Raw genomic sequence first — 18,138 nt, 5'->3', positions numbered from 1 at the left:
AAAAATTCAATTATTTTCCAAAAATTTTCACAAAAGAATTCAATTTTTTTCTTAATTTGTTATAAAATATTTTAAAAGAATTCAATTCTTTTCTAAAATTCTAACAAATTTCTTCCCGATAATTCAATTATTTTTTCTAAATAATAAAATTTTTCGAAGGAATTCTATTATTATAAAATTTATTGATAAAATTCTTTGCCACAATTCGATGGTTTTCAATACCTACTTTAATTTTAAAATTGAAAATATTTAAAAAGAAAAATTATTTTAAAAAAGTTCTTGACAAGAAATCAATTATTTTCAAAAATAATAAAATTCTTCGAAACGATTCTAAAATGAAAAATAAGATCTTTTCAAAATAGAAACAAAAAAATAACTTCTTACGATTGAAAAATCGGTTTTAAAAGTAAAAAATGTCTGGCTGCAAAAAATTAGAAAACTCTTTTAAGAATTTTTATTAAGTAAAATGCTAATTAATATTTCCCCTATTTAATCTTAATTATACACTTAAACCTGAAAAGAAGAAAATGTTTCTAAACGAAATCTTCCTCAAAAGAATTAAAATTCCTTTTCTCTTTTCTTTTCAATGAACAGTCGTTTTTATTTCAAAAATTGATATTTTCATGGTTTTTCCTAAAGTATATTATACATATATACAGTTAGGTATTATTTATATTAAATTAAGTATAAGTAATGAAAAAAATAATGCTAAACAGCCACACTGCTTTCACTTTTCTATTTAATTTGACATTGTCAAACCTGCATCTTTCGCCATACTGTAGAATAAACTATCTCGTCTTTGTAGTAAATTAGAAGGTGAATCAAATTCCACAATTGTACCCTTATCTAAAACTATCACCCTAAGAAATGGAAAAGAAAATTTCTCCCCTTAGTAACAATTTCTTTCTTCTTAGAAACTAAAATTTCATTCCATTGTATTTCATTTCTCAAAATTTTTCATTCACTTTAAATGATAGACGAATTATTTTAAATCTATTCTATTCTATTTTAATTTTAATTTGAAAATTTGTAAAACTTTTAATTGAAATAATTGAAGAATTAATAATTATTTTTCTTAAAAATAATAATTTTTTTTAATGAAAATTATTTTCATTTTTCCTTTCAATTTTTTTAAAGAAAATTATTTTCATTTTTCCTTTCAATTTTATTTAAAGAAAATTATTTTCAATTTCCCTTTCAATTTTATTTAAAGAAAATTATTTTCAATCTTCCTTTCAATTTTTTCTTTATAAAGAAAATTATTTTCAATTTCAATTTTCTTTAAAGAGTTTAAAAGAAATTGAAATCGAAATAACATGAAATATATACAGTAAAATGAATAAAATAGAGAAAAACAAATTCAAAGAAATACAATGGAATGGTTTTGATTTAATTGAAAAAATATTTTGCCAATTTACCTGTCTGAATCAAGAATAGTATTAAGCCTGTGAGCGATTGTAAGAACGGTACATTCTTTAAATTCCTCTCTGATTGTCCTTTGTATGAGGTCATCTGTTTCTAAATCAACGGCAGCTGTGGCTTCATCTAAAATAAGTACTTTAGTTTTTCGCAATAAGGCTCGCGCTAAGCAAATTAATTGTCGTTGTCCCACGCTAAGATTGTCGCCACCCTCCGAAACTTCGTGCATCAAACCACTAGGTAGTCCTGCAAAAATAAATTAAAAATTTATTAAAATTTATTATATTCAAAATAATTGAATTTCTGCGAAGAATTTTATTAAAATTAAATTCAAAATAATTGAAATCTTAAGAAGAATTTTATTATTTATAAAAATAATTGAATACTTGCAAAGAATTTTACTATTTATAAAAATAATTGAATTTTTTTGAAGAAATTTTGAAGCTAATCAAAATTTTAGGAAACAATTAAATTCTTTCGAAAATAATTGAATTCCTGCGAAGAATTTTACTATTTATAAAAATAATTGAATTCTTCCAGAGAATTTTATTATTCATGAGAATAAATTGAATTCTTTCGAAAAATTTTATGAAAATTGTATTTAAAATCATTGAATTTCTGCGAAGAATTTTTATTTTATTTATTTTACAAATTTACGAATATAATTAAAATTATATTGAAAATAATGGAATTCATGAGAGGAATTTTATTATTTATAAAAATAATTAAATTCCTACGAAGAATTTTAGTATTTATGAAAATAATTGAATTAAAAAAGTAGGAAAAAGTAGGAAACAAGAATATGAATTTTTTAAATTTTGATTATGAAATTATTTAAAAATAAAAACTTTTGTAATTTGCATAATAATAATAAATCGAACGTTACGTTTCGCGCGCGTATCATTTGCTACTGATAATAATAATTTTCGGTTAAATTAAAAAAGAATAAGTAAAAGTTTTATGTAAAAATAATAATTTTGAGATTGAATAGAACCTTTAATAAAACTTTTGAGATGAGCGTGCTCGAGTGCTTTCCACACTTGATCGTCCGTATAAACACCAAATGGATCAAGATTCATTCTTAAATTGCCAGAAAATAATACTGGATCCTGAGGAATTATGGTCAGTCTCGATCGAAGTGTATGCAGACCGAGCGATGCAATATCAACGTTATCGATGAAAATTTTCCCATCTGCCGCCTCAATAATTCGGAATAATGCGAGTGTAAGTGATGATTTTCCAGCACCAGTTCGACCGACAATGCCAACTTTCTCGCCACCATTCACTGAAAAACTAATTCCCTGCAGCACCAAATCGAGTCCTTTCCTATAGCGAACTTTAAAATCACGAAATTCAACGCCACCATTTGTCGGCCATTCTTTTGCCGGTTCACGTTCAGCAATTTCCCAAGCAGCCTCTTGCGGTGTCTCGCCATATTCCTTTATTCTCTCAACAGCAACAATATTCGTCTCAACGTCCGATGTCATACGCACCAACCAATTCAATGTCTGTGTAATCTGGAATTAAAACAAAAAAAATATTATTAATTGCAAATTTTTTCCTTTTTTTGTTCTAAATTCATTTTTTTTCACATTCCAAGTCCAGGGCTCGAACCAGTGAAAGCATTTAAAAAAACTGACTTTACGGACCAAAAAATAAAACTATAAAAAAAATTTTTTCATATTTTATAAGTAAAGATTTCAAATTGATAAAATCATTATTTTCTTCCTTAGAATTCAATTTGTTTCAAAAAATTTTAATAAATTTTCTCCAACGAAATTCAATTCAATTATTCAAAAATTTTAATAAAATTTGTCGCAAGAATTAAATTTGTTTTCATAAATTTGAAAATTCTCCGGAGAAATTGAATTACATTTAATACAATTTTAATAAAATTTCCTGATTAAATTCAATTAATGTTTAAAAATTTTAGTAAAATTCCTTAAAGGAATTCTTTCATCAAATATTATTAAAATTGTATTAAAACTAATTGAATTTTTGCAGAAAATTTTACTGTACTTATAAAAACAACTGAATTGTTTCGAAGGATTTATTAGAATTCTAGAAAATCATTGAATTATTTTGAAAAATTGTATAAAGAATTAAGAAAAAAAATTGAATTCTACCGTGAATTCAATTTTATTGAAAATAATTGAATTACAAAAAAAATTTATTATTTACGAATATGATATAAAATAAAAAATAATAAAATTTGGTAAAAATACAAATTGAATTGTTTCGAAGAATTTTATAAAAAATTTTAGTCAATTTATTCAATTCTTTAGAAAATATTTATATTGAAAATAATTGAATTGCTCCAAATAATTGTACTATTTATAAAAATAATTGTATTCTTCTGAAGAATGTTATTATTTTTTGAAAATAATTAAATTCTTTTGGAAAATTTTATTTCAAGTAGTAGATAATGAAAAATCATTGAATAGAGGAAAATTTTTGAAATTTTGCCAAGAATTTTATTCAAATTTTTCCAAAAATAATTGAATTTCGAAGAAGAATTTAATTATTTCTAAAGATAATTGAAATTTTGACGAGACATAATTAAATTTTTGCGAAGGATTTTATTACTTTTTTTGACCTAGTTCGAGCCCTGCAAGTCAAATTTCCGTATTTTTTCTCTTTTTGGAAATTTCGATCTCTTAAAACAAGAAAATGATGATTTTTTCAGTTGTCAAATTGTAGCGTCTTAAAAACGAGTTATTGCTGAAAATCATGCGGTAGTTTTATCAAAGGAAGAAAAAAAATGTTATTTCTGAGAAAAATGCAATTTTCAAACAAAAAACACAAGTGTACCTTGTCGCAGTTTCGATAAAGACGTTGAAATTCTCTAACTGTGACGATACGTTCACTTCCCAACTACAAACCAAAACATCACGAGCCAAAATTTCTTACACGTTTCATTGCAATCACTTTCTTTGTTTATTTAAAAAAAAACTTCAACGCATGATGTTTTAGCTTTTTTGATTATTTATTCTTCATTTTACTAATTTTTTTTCATATTTATTTTTTATTGTTCGAGTATTTTTTACTATTTTTATACTATTTCTTTTTTCGCTTTTCTAGTATTTTTGCACTATATTACTATTTTTATACTATTTCATTTTTATTTTACTTTTTTTGTAGGTACTATTTCCTTTTTATTTTACTATTTATCTATTTTTTTACTATTTTTTTATTTTACTAATTTTCTACTATTTCTTTTTTATTTTTACTATTTTCCTACTATTTCTTTCTTTTTCCACCAATTTTTTACTATTTCTTTTTTTACTGTTCTAGTATTTTTATGCTATTTCTCTTATACTTTACTATTTTTTTTATTATTATTTTCTTCTCATTTTAGCAGCTTTTCTCTACTATTTTTAAAACGAAGAAATTTTATTTTCATAGGATTACCGATATTTTTAATAAGAAATAATTTAATAAATCTTACTTGTAAAGCGTAACTGAGAGATAATCCAGCAATTCCTGCTTCCAGATGCTTTTCTCTTCCTAAGACGCAAAAAAGTGCAGCGAAAAATATAATCAAGTTGCCAACCATTTCTAATCTTATCGCTAACCACCTAAAAAAAAAAAACGAAATTTCAATAAATTAATAGAATTTTTTTTGTTTTTAAATGTTTTGAATTTTAAAATTAATGTATTGAAAATCATTGAAATCTTGCAAAGAATTTATTTAAAAAATTCGAAAATAATTCAATTCCTCCGAAGATTTTATAAATTATTCAAAATAAATTCAATTCTTGGGACAAATTTCGTTAAAATTTTGGAAAATAATTAAATTCGATCCAGAAAGTTTATTAAAATTGATTTTAAAACAAATTTAATTCCAAGAAAGAAATTTATTATTTATGAAGATAATAAAATAAAATAAATAATAAAATTGTTAAAAATACATATTCAATTATTTTGAAGAAAATTTAACGATTTTCGTGGAATTTAAATTCAAAATTTACTGAAAATAATTGAATGCTTGTAAAGAATTTTATCATAATTATTGAAAATAATTGAATTCTTTCAAGAATTTCATTAAAAATTTGGAATTTAATTGAATTCTTTCAAGGAATTTTATTAAAATTATATAAAAAATAAATGAATTCTTAAAGGATTGTTTCGAATAATTTTATCAAAATTTTAGGAAATAATAATTGAATTCTTGCGAAAAATTTAAATATAAATAATTGAAATTTTTCGAGAAATTTTATTAAAATTATATTAAAAATAATTGAATTCCTGAGAAGAATTTTTTTGATTTATAAAAAGTTAAATTCTAGCCATAAATTTTACTGTTTATAAAAATAATTGGATCGTTTCGAAGAATTTGATTAAAATTGTATTGAAAATAATTGAATTCCTGACAATAATTTTTTTATTCATAAAAATTTAATTCATAGCAAAGAATTTTACTTTTTATAAAAATAATTGAATTCCTACGATGAATTTTACTATTTATAAAAATAATTGAACTTTTTCCGAAGGATTTTATTATTTTTGAAAATAATTGAATTTTTTCGAAGAATTTTATTATTTTTGAAAATAATAAACAATCATCTAATTAATTAGCAAATTAGTTAAAAATTGAATTTTTTTTAAATTTCAAATCTAAAAACATTTAAAAATTGATGTTTATTTATTGAAAATATAAAATATCATTACCTATTGGCAATAATACTGGGAAAATAGCACACTTGATTAAAATCAACTCTCATTTCCGATTCCTTGATAAATCTTTCCTGTACACCATAAGCTCTAATTGTTTGCGCACCTGAAAGTAAAGAAGAAGAAAATAGTTAATTATTGTCGACCAAATTAACAAATTTTTCTTTTCTCTTTTCAAATTATAATGAAAAAATTTTTCTATTTGAATATTTAATTAATTAATTATAATTTTCTATTATTTTAATTATCTGCTACTTACCAGTAACAGATTCACCAAAATGAGAATAAATCGGAGATCTGGAAACAGATTCTAAACGTTTTAATTGTCGTGACGTGGAAACGTAAAAACGTTGAACGAAGTAATAAATTAATCCCATGGGAAAAATAACACTAACAAATTCAGGTGTACTGAAGCTGATCACCACCAAAGTGGCGACAACCTAAAAGAACAATCAAATCAAATATTAAACGAGGCACAAAAATAATTCCATTTTTTTATTATTTAAGCCGCAGTAATAAATATGAGAAGCGCGAACATTGCAAAAGTTAATCTCAAAAAATTATCCACTTTCTCTGTAAATTGATAATTATTAATTTACAAAAATTAAAATAATTATTAACTTTTAAAAATTAATAATTCAAATAATTTAAATAAATTATTAATTTACTAATTATTATTAATAATTAATAATTAATAATTATTAATCTAAGAATTAGAAATTTACGAAATTGAGATAATTATTAATTTGCAAAATGAAAATAATTATTTCCAGTTAAAATAATTATTTTTCTCTTTTTCTGTAAAAGAACAAAATAATAAAAATAAGACCTGGAAAAGATTAAAAATTATTAAATTTTGCAATGAAATTAAACACTTTTTCTTAAATTTTATATACAAAAGTATAAAATTGCAAGAGACTTATTAACAATACAATAAATAAACAAAGAAAACATAAAGCAAAGCAATTATAATAATTCCCATAACCACAAGTTGTTCCCAAACTTGTTCACATTATTAACAAACCAGTTTTTTAGAAAAAAGTTTCATATAAAGAAATATTTACAAAAAGAATTCAATTTTTTATTTTCACTTGTCAAAAAAAATTCCATTTTTTTATTTTTAAATGTGAAACTTTTTTTTTCCAAAACTGCAACACAAAGAAAAATTAATAATAACACAACTAAATAAAAATCCTAAACTAAAAACATGAAAACAAGCAAAAAATAACAAATAACAATCATGCTAAGCATTTTTGAGGATTTTTTTTCTCTTTCTCGAAAGCGGAAATTACAAAAAACTTCCAAAGCTTTTTTCTTTAACGACAATCTTTTTTTTTCTATATTGGCCCACCAACATGTACGTTAAAAATGTATTATTAATATTATTTAGTATAATTATAAATTTCTAACAAAGAAAACATATAGTATATATACATATATACGTATAGGAAAAAAATTATTTGCCTTGTGTTGATTAAATTGAGAATTAAAATCAGGACACAATTATACAGTCAACCATATTTTCTACACGAAAACTCAGTTTTTTTTTCAAGTGACAATAGATTTTTTGGAGAAGAATAGATTTTTTTTTACTTTCCACATCTGACTATTGATATCGGACGCTTCTAAACAATACTATAATAAGAAGTCAATTTTAAATTAGTTTTTGTTATTAGAATCACAACCAAAGTATTCAGTTTTTTTTTCATCTACTTTCCCTGCCACACTTTGAAAGTTTACGCATAAAAAAAGAAAAATTTTTTTTTTTGAATGTCTAACACTACTATATTTATACGGGGTAGCAAATCTAATAGAAAAAAGGAAATATTATTAACTAAAATAGATAGTAACAGATAATAATAGTATAGATATACATTTATATAAATTGAGGGAATATTTCAAAGAAGAAAATGACGAAATCAAATTGCCACAATTGCCACCAATTTTTCTTTTCATTTCATTTATTTTATTGGACGAAAATCTACCAAAAATTCGTAAAATTAAAATTTGAGTAAATAAAAATTTTTATGAATATAAATTTAATCAAATGGAAATTCAAAGAAATAAAAAAAAAATCGATCAAATTAAAAAAAATAGAACTTCATTAAAATGAAAGTTTTCAATAATCGAAAATTTTTAAATCCAGTGAAATGGAAATTTTTATAAATAAAAATCGAAAAAAAAACCACTTAAAATGGTAATTTGAATAAATAAAAATTGAAAATTCAGTTAATTTGAATTTCAAATAAGAAAAATCCAGTGAAATTGAAAATTTCAACAACAAAAAAATAATAATAAAATCCACTCGAATTGAAATTCGAATAAATAAAAATACCAAAATCCAGTCAAATAGAAATTTTAATAAATAAAAAATCCAATAAAATGGAAATACAAACAAAAAAAGTTGGAAAATCCACTCAAATGTAAATTCGAATAAATAAAAATTCAAAAATCCAGTCAAATGGAAATTCGAATAAATAAAAATTTAAAAATCCAGTCAATTGAAAATTCGAACAAAAAAAATCGAAAAATCCAGTAAAAATGGAAATTTGACTAAATTAACTTCGAAAAATCTAGTCAATTGAAAATTTAGAATAAATTAAAATTCATTTAAATAGAAATTAGAAGAAATAAAAATTGTTTCAAATGAAAATTTCCATTAAGTAGAAGTCCAGATCAATTAGGAAGTAAATGAAGAGGAAATTTCTTATAAAAATTCTGTAGAATTGAAATTTTGATGAATAAAAGACAAGTCCAATGGAAATTCAAATATAAATTAAAATTTGATGAATTGAAAATTTGGATAAATTAAAAGTCAGTCGAATCGAAACTCAAACGAAAAGGAATCCAATTACAAATGGAAATTCCAATAAATAGAAATTTGTTCAAATAAAAAATCCGTCTAATCGGAATTCTGATAAATAAAAATTCACTCAAATGAGAATTTGAGTAAATAAAAATCCTGTTAATTGGAAATTCGATTAATAAAAATTAAAAATTCCACTTAATTGGAATTTTAAAACAATAAAAATCCAAAGATCGAGTAAAATAGAAATTTTAATAAATAAAAATCGAAAAATCTAATCAAATGGAAATTCTAACAAAAGAAAATCGAAAAATCCACACGAATGGAAATTCGAATTTAAATGAAAATCCAAATCTAATAGAAATTTTCTAGTAAATAAAAATCGAAAAATTCAGTAAAATAGAAAATCAAAATATTCTCTCGAATGAAAATTCAAACTAAAAAAATCGGAAAATCAACTCAAATCGAAATTCGAATAAATAAAAAATGCAAAAATTCAGAATAAAATGAAATTGAAAAATCCATTTAATTGGAAATTCGATTAATAAATATTAAAAGATCTATTTAATTGAAATTTCAAGTAATTAAAAATCCAAAAATCTGCATCTTTGGATTTTTATTTATTCAAATTTAAATTAATCGAATTTCCAATTGACTGAATTTTTCGATTTTAATTTATTAAAATTTTGTCTTTATTAATTTATTAAAATTTCAAAAATTAAAATAAACAAAATTAAATTTATTAAAATTTCAAATAGAAATTCGAACAAAAAAAAAATCGAAAAATCTACTCGAATGAAAATTCGAACGTTAAAAAACGGAAAATCTACTCAAATGGAAATTCGAATAACTTAAAATCGAAAAATCTAGATCTTTGAATTTTTATTTATTCAAATTTCCATTTGAGTGGATTTTTAAAATTTTATTAATCGAATTTCCAATCGACTGGATTTTTCAATTTCAATTTATTTAAATTTCCAAAATTAAATTAAACAAAATTTAATTTATTCAAATTTCAATTGGAAAATCGAACAAAAAAAAACTGAAAAATCTACTCGAATGAAAATTTGAACAATAAAAAACGAAAAATCCATTCAAATGGAAATTCGAATAAATTGATATCGAAAAATCCACTTAAATGTGTAAATTCGATTAATAAAAATTAAAAAATCCACTAAAATAGAAATTTGAATAAATAAAAATCCAAAGATCCAGATTTTTCGATTTTAATTTATTTGAATTTCCATTTGAATGGATTGTCCGTTTTTTATTGTTCGAATTTTCATTCGAGTAGATTTTTAGATTTTTTTGTTCGATTTTACATTTGAAATTTTAATAAATTTAATTTTGTTTAATTTAATTTTGGAAATTTTAATAAATTTAATTTTGTTGACAATAATTTGACTCTGATCAACAATAAATATGTCTATCTTCTATATTTAATTTTTGAAATTTTAATAAATTAATAGAGAAAAGATTTTAATAAATTAAAATCGAAAAATCCACTTAAATGGAAATTTTAATAAATAAAAATCAGAAAATCCAGTCAAATGGAAATTCGAATAAATAAAAATCGAAAAATCAACTAAAATGGAAAATTAAATGAATAAAAATCCACTCAAATGTAAATTCACCAAAATAAAAATGATTTCAAACGAAAATTTCCATAAAATAGAAAATTCAGATAAATTCGAAACTAAATTAAGAGTCAAATCTCGAATAAAAATGACACTATGGCAATTTGATAAAAACGTCAGTGAGCAAAAAAAGTAGATTCTTTTTTTTTCTTTTCATAATCTCCTCTGAGGTGCAATATTTTTTTTTATACAAGATCCGCATCATTGTTATCATCATCATCATCATCATCATCATGAGCCTTGGAGAGGGGAATGTTACCTCGAAGAAACAATAGATGGTATCGGAAATTTGTTGGGGAAGCGAGGTGTCCAGTACATCGACGTCCTTTGCAAATCTGGAGATAATACGACCTGTGGGAGTCGTATCAAAGAACGTCAAAGGAACTCGCATCACTCCATGCAGCATCACAAGGTGCATCTGACGAGCAGCTAGCCAGCAACCCAGCTGTGGTGCCAAATCACAGCAAAAGCTCGCAATTGCTACAAACATCGCCCGATATTATCAATCTTTTTTTTTTCTTTCTCTCATTTTCTCATTTTTTCAAACTAAAAAAAAAAGAAAAACTTTTTCATAGCAAAAGTTTCTTTCTTTTTTTCATCATCTTCATCATCATCATCATCATCTTGCCGTGCAAAAAAAGGAAAATAAATCCACCGTTAGACCTACTCATAAAAAAGAATATTAAAGTCAAATAAACATTTAGAAAAATATTTTCTTTTCCCCAATCTCTAGAAAATGTGATATTTTATTTTCCAAAATAAAATTATTTCTTTATATTTATAAATAAATAAATTAAATCTCTTTATTTATTTATTTATTTATTTATTTATAAACAAATCAAGAAATAAATAAATAAATAAAAAATAAAATCTCTTTATTTATTCATTTAGAAACAAATAAAGAAATAAATAAAAAATGAAATATCTTTATTTATTTATTTATAAATGAATAAATAAATTAAATAAATAAAATAAATAAAGAGATAATTTTTAATCTCTTAAAGAGATTTTCTCTCAATTTCAAACTGCAAAAATATCAAATTTCTATTTTCGGAAAATAATATTCACAAGACAAAAGAAAATATTTTTCTAAAATCGAAAAAAGGCGAAAAAAATTGGAAAACGGTTTTTTTTCTCCAATTTTTCCAATTTTTGTCTGTTTTCTTTTTTTTTTTTAATAAAATTAGAAAAAGAAGGGAATGATCATGCTAATCATCATGAGAGCCAAAAAAGGAGATTAATTAGCTATTTTTGAAAACTAAAATGATTCCGAAAAGAGAATGAAAAAAGTTTTTACGTGAGGAAACCAATTAATTTCGTTCTAACAATTATTATTATTAATATTATTATTAATATTATTATCTAAAAGAAAGGATGTGTAAAAGAGATAGAAGATAGCATTTCCAAAGCGCAGGCAATAACTACAAATCCAGAAAAAAAATAAAAATAAAAACTAGATAAATAATGATAAAATTCAATTAGTATAATTGTGTCCATGATTAATTCTAAATATTATAATTATTATCCTGACGAATTCCACTGACCTTAATATAATTATATAGAAATATTATTATTATATATAGTTTTACGATTTGAAATCATTCCACTTTAAATAAAGCCTCATTCAAAAAAATTTTTCTTTTAATCAACAACCTAAAGAAAAATCCTGCGATGCATTCCGACAATCTCCAAAAAAAAATTATTATTATTTAGAATACTCTTGGGATGCAGATTTTTTTTTTAAATTATAAATAAAATGTATGAAAATAAATAAATAAATGAAATAAATAAATAAAATTAATGAAAGAAATTAAATTAATAAATAAATAAATGAATAAATAAACGAAATAAAATAATGAAATAATAAATAAAATAAATAAATGAAGTAAATAAATAAAAATCAATTTCTCGAAAGTTACAAAAAAGAACAAAAAGAAGAGCAATTTCACGATCAAATTGAAAAAAATTTTTGTAAATTGAAAAAAAATTCTTTTAAAAATTCACAAAATTTCGACAAAACTTTTGACAGATGTTAATTTTTAATGTATAGAGAATTTTAAAACATTTGTTTAATAAAAGTTAAAGTTTAAAGTTTACCATAAATCCTTTTTCAGAAAAAGAAAAACATTTTTAACCCCTTTTTCTTCAAAAATGAAATTTATTTTTCAATTTATAGAAAAGTATTCCTCTTTATTCAAAAATAAAAATCCATATTTTTTAATTCATAAAAAAATTTCTTCTTCTTTCCCAAAAAAAATCTTATTTTTCAGTTTTTAATAAAACTTTCTTTTCTTTCAAAAATAAATCTGATTTTACAATTTTTTTTTCAAAAATAAATCCTTATTTTTCAATTTATATGAAAATTTACTCTTTTTTCCAAAATTAAATCTCTTTTTTCAATTCATAAAAAAATTTCTTCTTTCTTCAAAAATAAATCTTATTTTTCAAATTTATACAAAAACTTTCTCTTCTTTCTTTTATTATTATTTACAAAAATTTTATTTTTCAATTTTTACTAAATTTTCCACTTTTTTTCCAAAAATAAATCCTTGTTTTTCAATTTATAAGAAAATTTACCCTTTTTTAAAAAAATAAATCTTATTTTTCAATTTATACGAAAATTTCCACTTTTTTTTACAAAAATAAATCTTATTTTCCAATTTATACGAAAATTTCCTCTTTTTATAAATTTCCTCTTTTAAATAAATTTAAATTTTAATAAGAATTAATAATAAATATTAATAACAATTTTTAAAAATAACAAAAAAAATAAAAAGAGGTCATTTTTGTAAAAATTGAAAAATAAAACCTATTTTTGAAAAATGTAGAATTAAATTTTTTTTTGATAAAAGATTTCTGGTATTCAAATTTAAAGAAGAAATCCCCATAATTTAGAAAAATTATTTTCAAAACAGTTTACTATTTAAAATATCTACCAGAGTTTCAAAATACAAAAAAATTATAATTTTTTTCTCATTCTTGATAGTTTCACGTAAAATTGCTCATAAATTGCAAAAAAAAAAATTAAAATTAAAATTAATTACAATAAAATTAGAGATAAATTAGAAATAATGAAAATTAATTACGAAAAAACAAAATTACAAACAAATTATAGAAAAAATTAAAATTATTTAGGAGAAATAAAAATTAATTACAAATAAAAATTAAAAATTAAAAAGAAACAAGAAAAAATGAAAATTAATTTCGAAAAACAAAATTCAACAGAAATTAAAATTAACTCCAAATAATAAAAATTTAAAAAAAGGAAACTAAAAAAAAATTAATTTCAGAAAATGAGAATTATTTACGAAAAATAAAACATAAGAAATAAATTCGAAAAAATGAAAAATTAATTTCCAAAGATAAAAATTAACAACAAATAATAAAAATTGACCAAAAAAATAAAAAAAAAAATGGTAAAATAAATTAAGAGAAAAGAAAAAACTGAAATTATTGGAAAACGAAAAATTTGGAAAAACAATTCTTGTGTAGAATTAATGAGCTTACCCTAAAAAAACAAGCCACCCATTGAGAAAATGTCAATGGAAGCTTTGTATCTATAACATCAATGTCGCTACTAAAACGACTGAGAATACGACCATTAGGCACTGTATCGAAGAAACACATAGGAGCACGCATTACAGTTTTCAATGTTCCTACGAGTAATATGATTGCCGATTGTATGACACCAAGATGAATTGACAGCGAGGCACAATAGACACATATGACTGTAACACACAACTCTTTCTTCAATATTTCAAATTATTTCTCTTAAAAATAAAATATAAAAACATTTAGGTATTTTTTCCAGAATTCATTTTCAATTCTCCATTTTTTTCATTTCATACTTTATTCAATACCCCATTATTTATTCTATAGCAAAAGTACTCCAAAAATTATAAATCCGAGAAAAAAATCGCCAATTTTCTCAATAAAATTTCCAATTTAAAGAAAAATTGTACTTTCTTGTTAATATGCTAAAAAAAATTTTTTTTGTTAATCGTTAGTAAATTTATCGCCATATGCAAAAGTGTGCAATTTTCGAATAATAAAATAAATTTTTCAAAGTGCTTTTAAAAAGCAAAGTGATTTTAAATACAGGATTAAAAATTACAATTTAGAAATTTTCACCCAATCACCCAGTGGAAAAAAAATTGCAATTTCTTAATTTTTTTTTTGCTCTGAATTACCCGAGAAAAACAGCCACTCCAATTTTGGAGAACCGTTGGAATAATATTATCGACGGTATCAATATCTTTGCCAAGAACATTGAGAATACGTCCGCGTGGAGTTTGATCGATGAAAGACATTGAAGTCTTCATTATAACTTGAATAACATCGAGAAAAATTCCACGTGACGCATAAACAGCTCCAAGTGAAACTGCTATCGTCTTCAAAGACATCACCACGCCTAAATTTTTTTTTTATCAATTATTAAAGAAAATTTTCTTAATTTTTTTTGCTTTTGGGAAAAATTAAAATTTTTCTCCTTTTTTTAGGATTTTTTTTAGTAAAATTTTTTTTTAGTCAATTATTGAAATGCGAAAAATTGGAATATTTGGAAATTAATATTAATAAATAAACAAATAATTTTTCTTTGGACAATTTTTAAAAAACTAAAAGAAAATTGAAATATTTTGAAAATTATTCAAATATAATTGAAAAAAAATATATTTATATCAATTTTGAAATATTGGAAAATTATCAATTATTTTTAACGAGAAAAAAGCCAACTTTTCTTTCCGGAATCTTTAAAATAGAAAAAATTGCAATATTTCGAGATAAAAATTGAATAAATAAAACAAAAATTTCGAAAATAATTGAAAATAAAAGAAAAACCAAATATATTCATCAATTTTCAAACATTGGAAGAATTTCAATTTTTTTTAACGAGAAAAATTACAATTTTGCTTTCCGTAATTTTTAAAATCCAAAAAATTGAAATATTTCTAAAAAAAAATTGAATAAATAAACAATATTTCGAAAATAATTGAAAATAAATTTTTAAAAAATCCAAATATTTTCATTAACTTTGAAATATTAAAAAATAATTTCAAAAAAATAAGTTTCGAAAATAATTGAAAATTAAAGAATTTGAAACATTTTGAAACAATTTGAAACAATTTTGAAACATTGGAAAATTTTCAAATTTTTCTAACGAGGAAAATTCCAAAATCTTTGATTTCTGCAATAATTGAAAATAAAATTGTTAAAAAATCCAAATATTTTAATTAATTTTGAAATATTCAAAAAAATTTCAATTTTTTTAAGAAGGAATTCTTTTTTGGAATTTTAAAAAAACCAAAAAATTGGAATAATTAAAAATAATGAATAAATAAACAATATTTCGAAAATAATTGAAAATAAATTTAAAAAATCCAAATATTTTCAAAAATTTTGAAATATTCAGAAAGTTTTAATTATTTTTAACGAGAAAAATTTCAATTTTTCTTTCTTAAATTTTTTAAAATACAAAAAACATTAAAAAATTTGGAAATTAATTAAATATAATTGAAAAAACAAAATATTTTCATCAATTTTGAAACATTGGAAAATTTTCAACTTTTTTTAACGAGAAAAATTCCAATTTTCCTTTCCTCAATTTTTAAAATCCAAAAGAAAAATTAAAATATTTCCCAATAATTGAAAATGAACAAAAAAATACACAAGAAATTTTCATCAATTTTGAAATATTGGAAGATTTTCAATTTTTCTTTTTTTCAACGCCAAAAATTCCAATTTTTCTTTAGCAATTTTTAAAAATTCCCCGCCAAAAGAAATAAATTTTGAGAAAAAATTCGAAAATAAATAAAACCCAAATAATTCCATTAATTTTGAAATATTTCCATTTTTTCTTTCTAATATTTTCGAATTTAAAACAAAAATATTCCAATAATAATTATTATTGTTTTAGAGACAAATTTTCTGCACCACTAAATATACTTAAAAGCAATAAAATTTACCATTAAACATTTACTGCAGCATTCTAGAAAATACAAAATTAAAAAAGCCCATTTTTACGTTTTTAGGACAATAAAAAAAAGACCACAATTTTTCCCCAAAAACCTCGATATTTATACCAATATTTTTTGTTTGTTTCTCTATTTTTTTTTTTTTTTTTTTTTTTTTTGACTTTACCCGGAAAAAACAGTCGATCCAACTTTGGAGAATCATTGGAATGACATTATCAACAGTATCAATATCTTTGCCAAGAACATTTAGTACTCGTCCTAGTGGAGTTTGATCGAAAAAAGACATCAAAGCCTTCATTATAATTTTTAAAACACCAAGAAAAATTTCTTGCGATGCGTAAATAGCTCCAAGTGCAACTGTCACTGATTTCATACAAATCATCACGCCTAAAATTTGAAATTCAAAGAATAATAATTTTTATATTATTTTCTCCATAAACTTCTCTCTCTTCCTGATTACAAAAAATGTAATGCAACTTTCTCGTCTGATATTTAATATTATTCAATTATTATTTATTATTTTTATTATTATTTATAAATGAATTAAATAAATTAAATAGAATAAATAGAATAAATTATTAAATTATTATTAAATTTAATTTAATTAATTATTAAATAAAATAATTAAAATAATAAATATAATAAATATAATATAATAAATTATATTATAAATTAATCAATTTTTCTTTTGAGATTTTTTTTCTAAAATTTCTCTTTTCGTCCATTTAATAATATTTCACTTATTTTGTTGATTGATAATTATTAATTTCAAATACAAATTCTTTTCAGGTTTAATTTTAACTTAATTTTGAAATAATTCCAAAAATACTTTTTTTAAGAATTTTTTTTCTATTTTTGTTTACTTTTTGTTTATTTCTTTTTTGCTTTTTTGTTTTCTTCTTTTTTCTTCCTTCCTTTTGCATTTATAAAATTTTTTTCTTTTTTTATTTTCTTTCTTTCTTTGCATTTTATTATTTTTATTTTTTTGCTTTTTTGATTTTCTTTTTTGTATTTTGTTTTTGTTGCTATTTTTGATTAATTTTTTGTTTTCTTTTTCTTTCTTTTTTTGAAAGAATTGAATTAAAATAAAGTCCTGTATCAAAGTCTCAAGAAAGTTACTTAAAATTTTATAAAGATGAAAATTCTGAAATTGTGTTAATAATTATTTTTAATAAATGAAAATGAAATTTGGACATTTTATTTTTAACGCACAAAAAGCACATTAATGATGAGGACAAAAAAAAATGTGATTCTAAAGCAAGCTTTTATAAATCACAGTAAGTTTTATTTTGTATTATTTTTATTTATAAATAAATTTATAGTTTATTTATAAAAAAATTTCTTTTTTTTACCAAAAGCACAGTTTAAGCATTTTATTCATTGAGAGCCTGATATTAATTTTAATTAGCAATTTTTCACTTTACCAAAAAGCCAAAGAATATGAATATTTATAATTTTTTATTTTCAAATAAAATTTCCAGATAAAAAATTTTTTTTCGGGATAATTTTGAAAAGTTTTTTAGTTAAAAAACAAATTTTTCCAAAACACAACGGGTTTCAAGTCAAGAAAATATTTTTTAAGTGAATATTTTTCAACTCAATGCCTTTTAACTCGAAAATATATTTTTTA

General features: G+C 21.5%; 1 protein-coding gene across 8 annotated transcripts in view; it reads right to left on the bottom strand.

Moving 5' to 3' along the window:
* Positions 1 to 624: 624 nt before the first annotated feature.
* LOC122506422 (multidrug resistance-associated protein 1) overlaps positions 625 to 18,138 on the bottom strand; it is a 36,959-nt gene continuing 19,445 nt past the window's right edge. For 3 of the 8 annotated variants that reach the window (XM_043618582.1, XM_043618583.1, XM_043618585.1), the window contains 6 exons: positions 6,353 to 6,533; positions 6,091 to 6,199; positions 4,868 to 4,997; positions 2,414 to 2,936; positions 1,419 to 1,665; positions 625 to 860 (listed from right to left, as the gene is read on the bottom strand). In XM_043618582.1, coding sequence (XP_043474517.1) covers positions 740 to 860; positions 1,419 to 1,665; positions 2,414 to 2,936; positions 4,868 to 4,997; positions 6,091 to 6,199; positions 6,353 to 6,533 — 1,311 coding nt within the window. In that variant the 3' untranslated portion in view covers positions 625 to 739. Of the gene's footprint in view, positions 861 to 1,418; positions 1,666 to 2,413; positions 2,937 to 4,867; positions 4,998 to 6,090; positions 6,200 to 6,352; positions 6,534 to 10,795; positions 11,017 to 14,043; positions 14,265 to 16,674; positions 16,896 to 18,138 lie in introns of all 8 variants that reach the window. The other 5 variants (XM_043618580.1, XM_043618586.1, XM_043618581.1 and 2 more) reach the window with 3 other exon arrangements.

The sequence above is a fragment of the Leptopilina heterotoma genome, unplaced genomic scaffold (genome assembly GCF_015476425.1).
Source record: "Leptopilina heterotoma isolate Lh14 unplaced genomic scaffold, ASM1547642v1 Lhet_42, whole genome shotgun sequence".
Lineage (NCBI taxonomy): Eukaryota > Metazoa > Arthropoda > Insecta > Hymenoptera > Figitidae > Leptopilina > Leptopilina heterotoma.
Note: the sequence above shows the minus strand (reverse complement) of the source record. Positions and strands in the feature narration are given on the sequence as shown.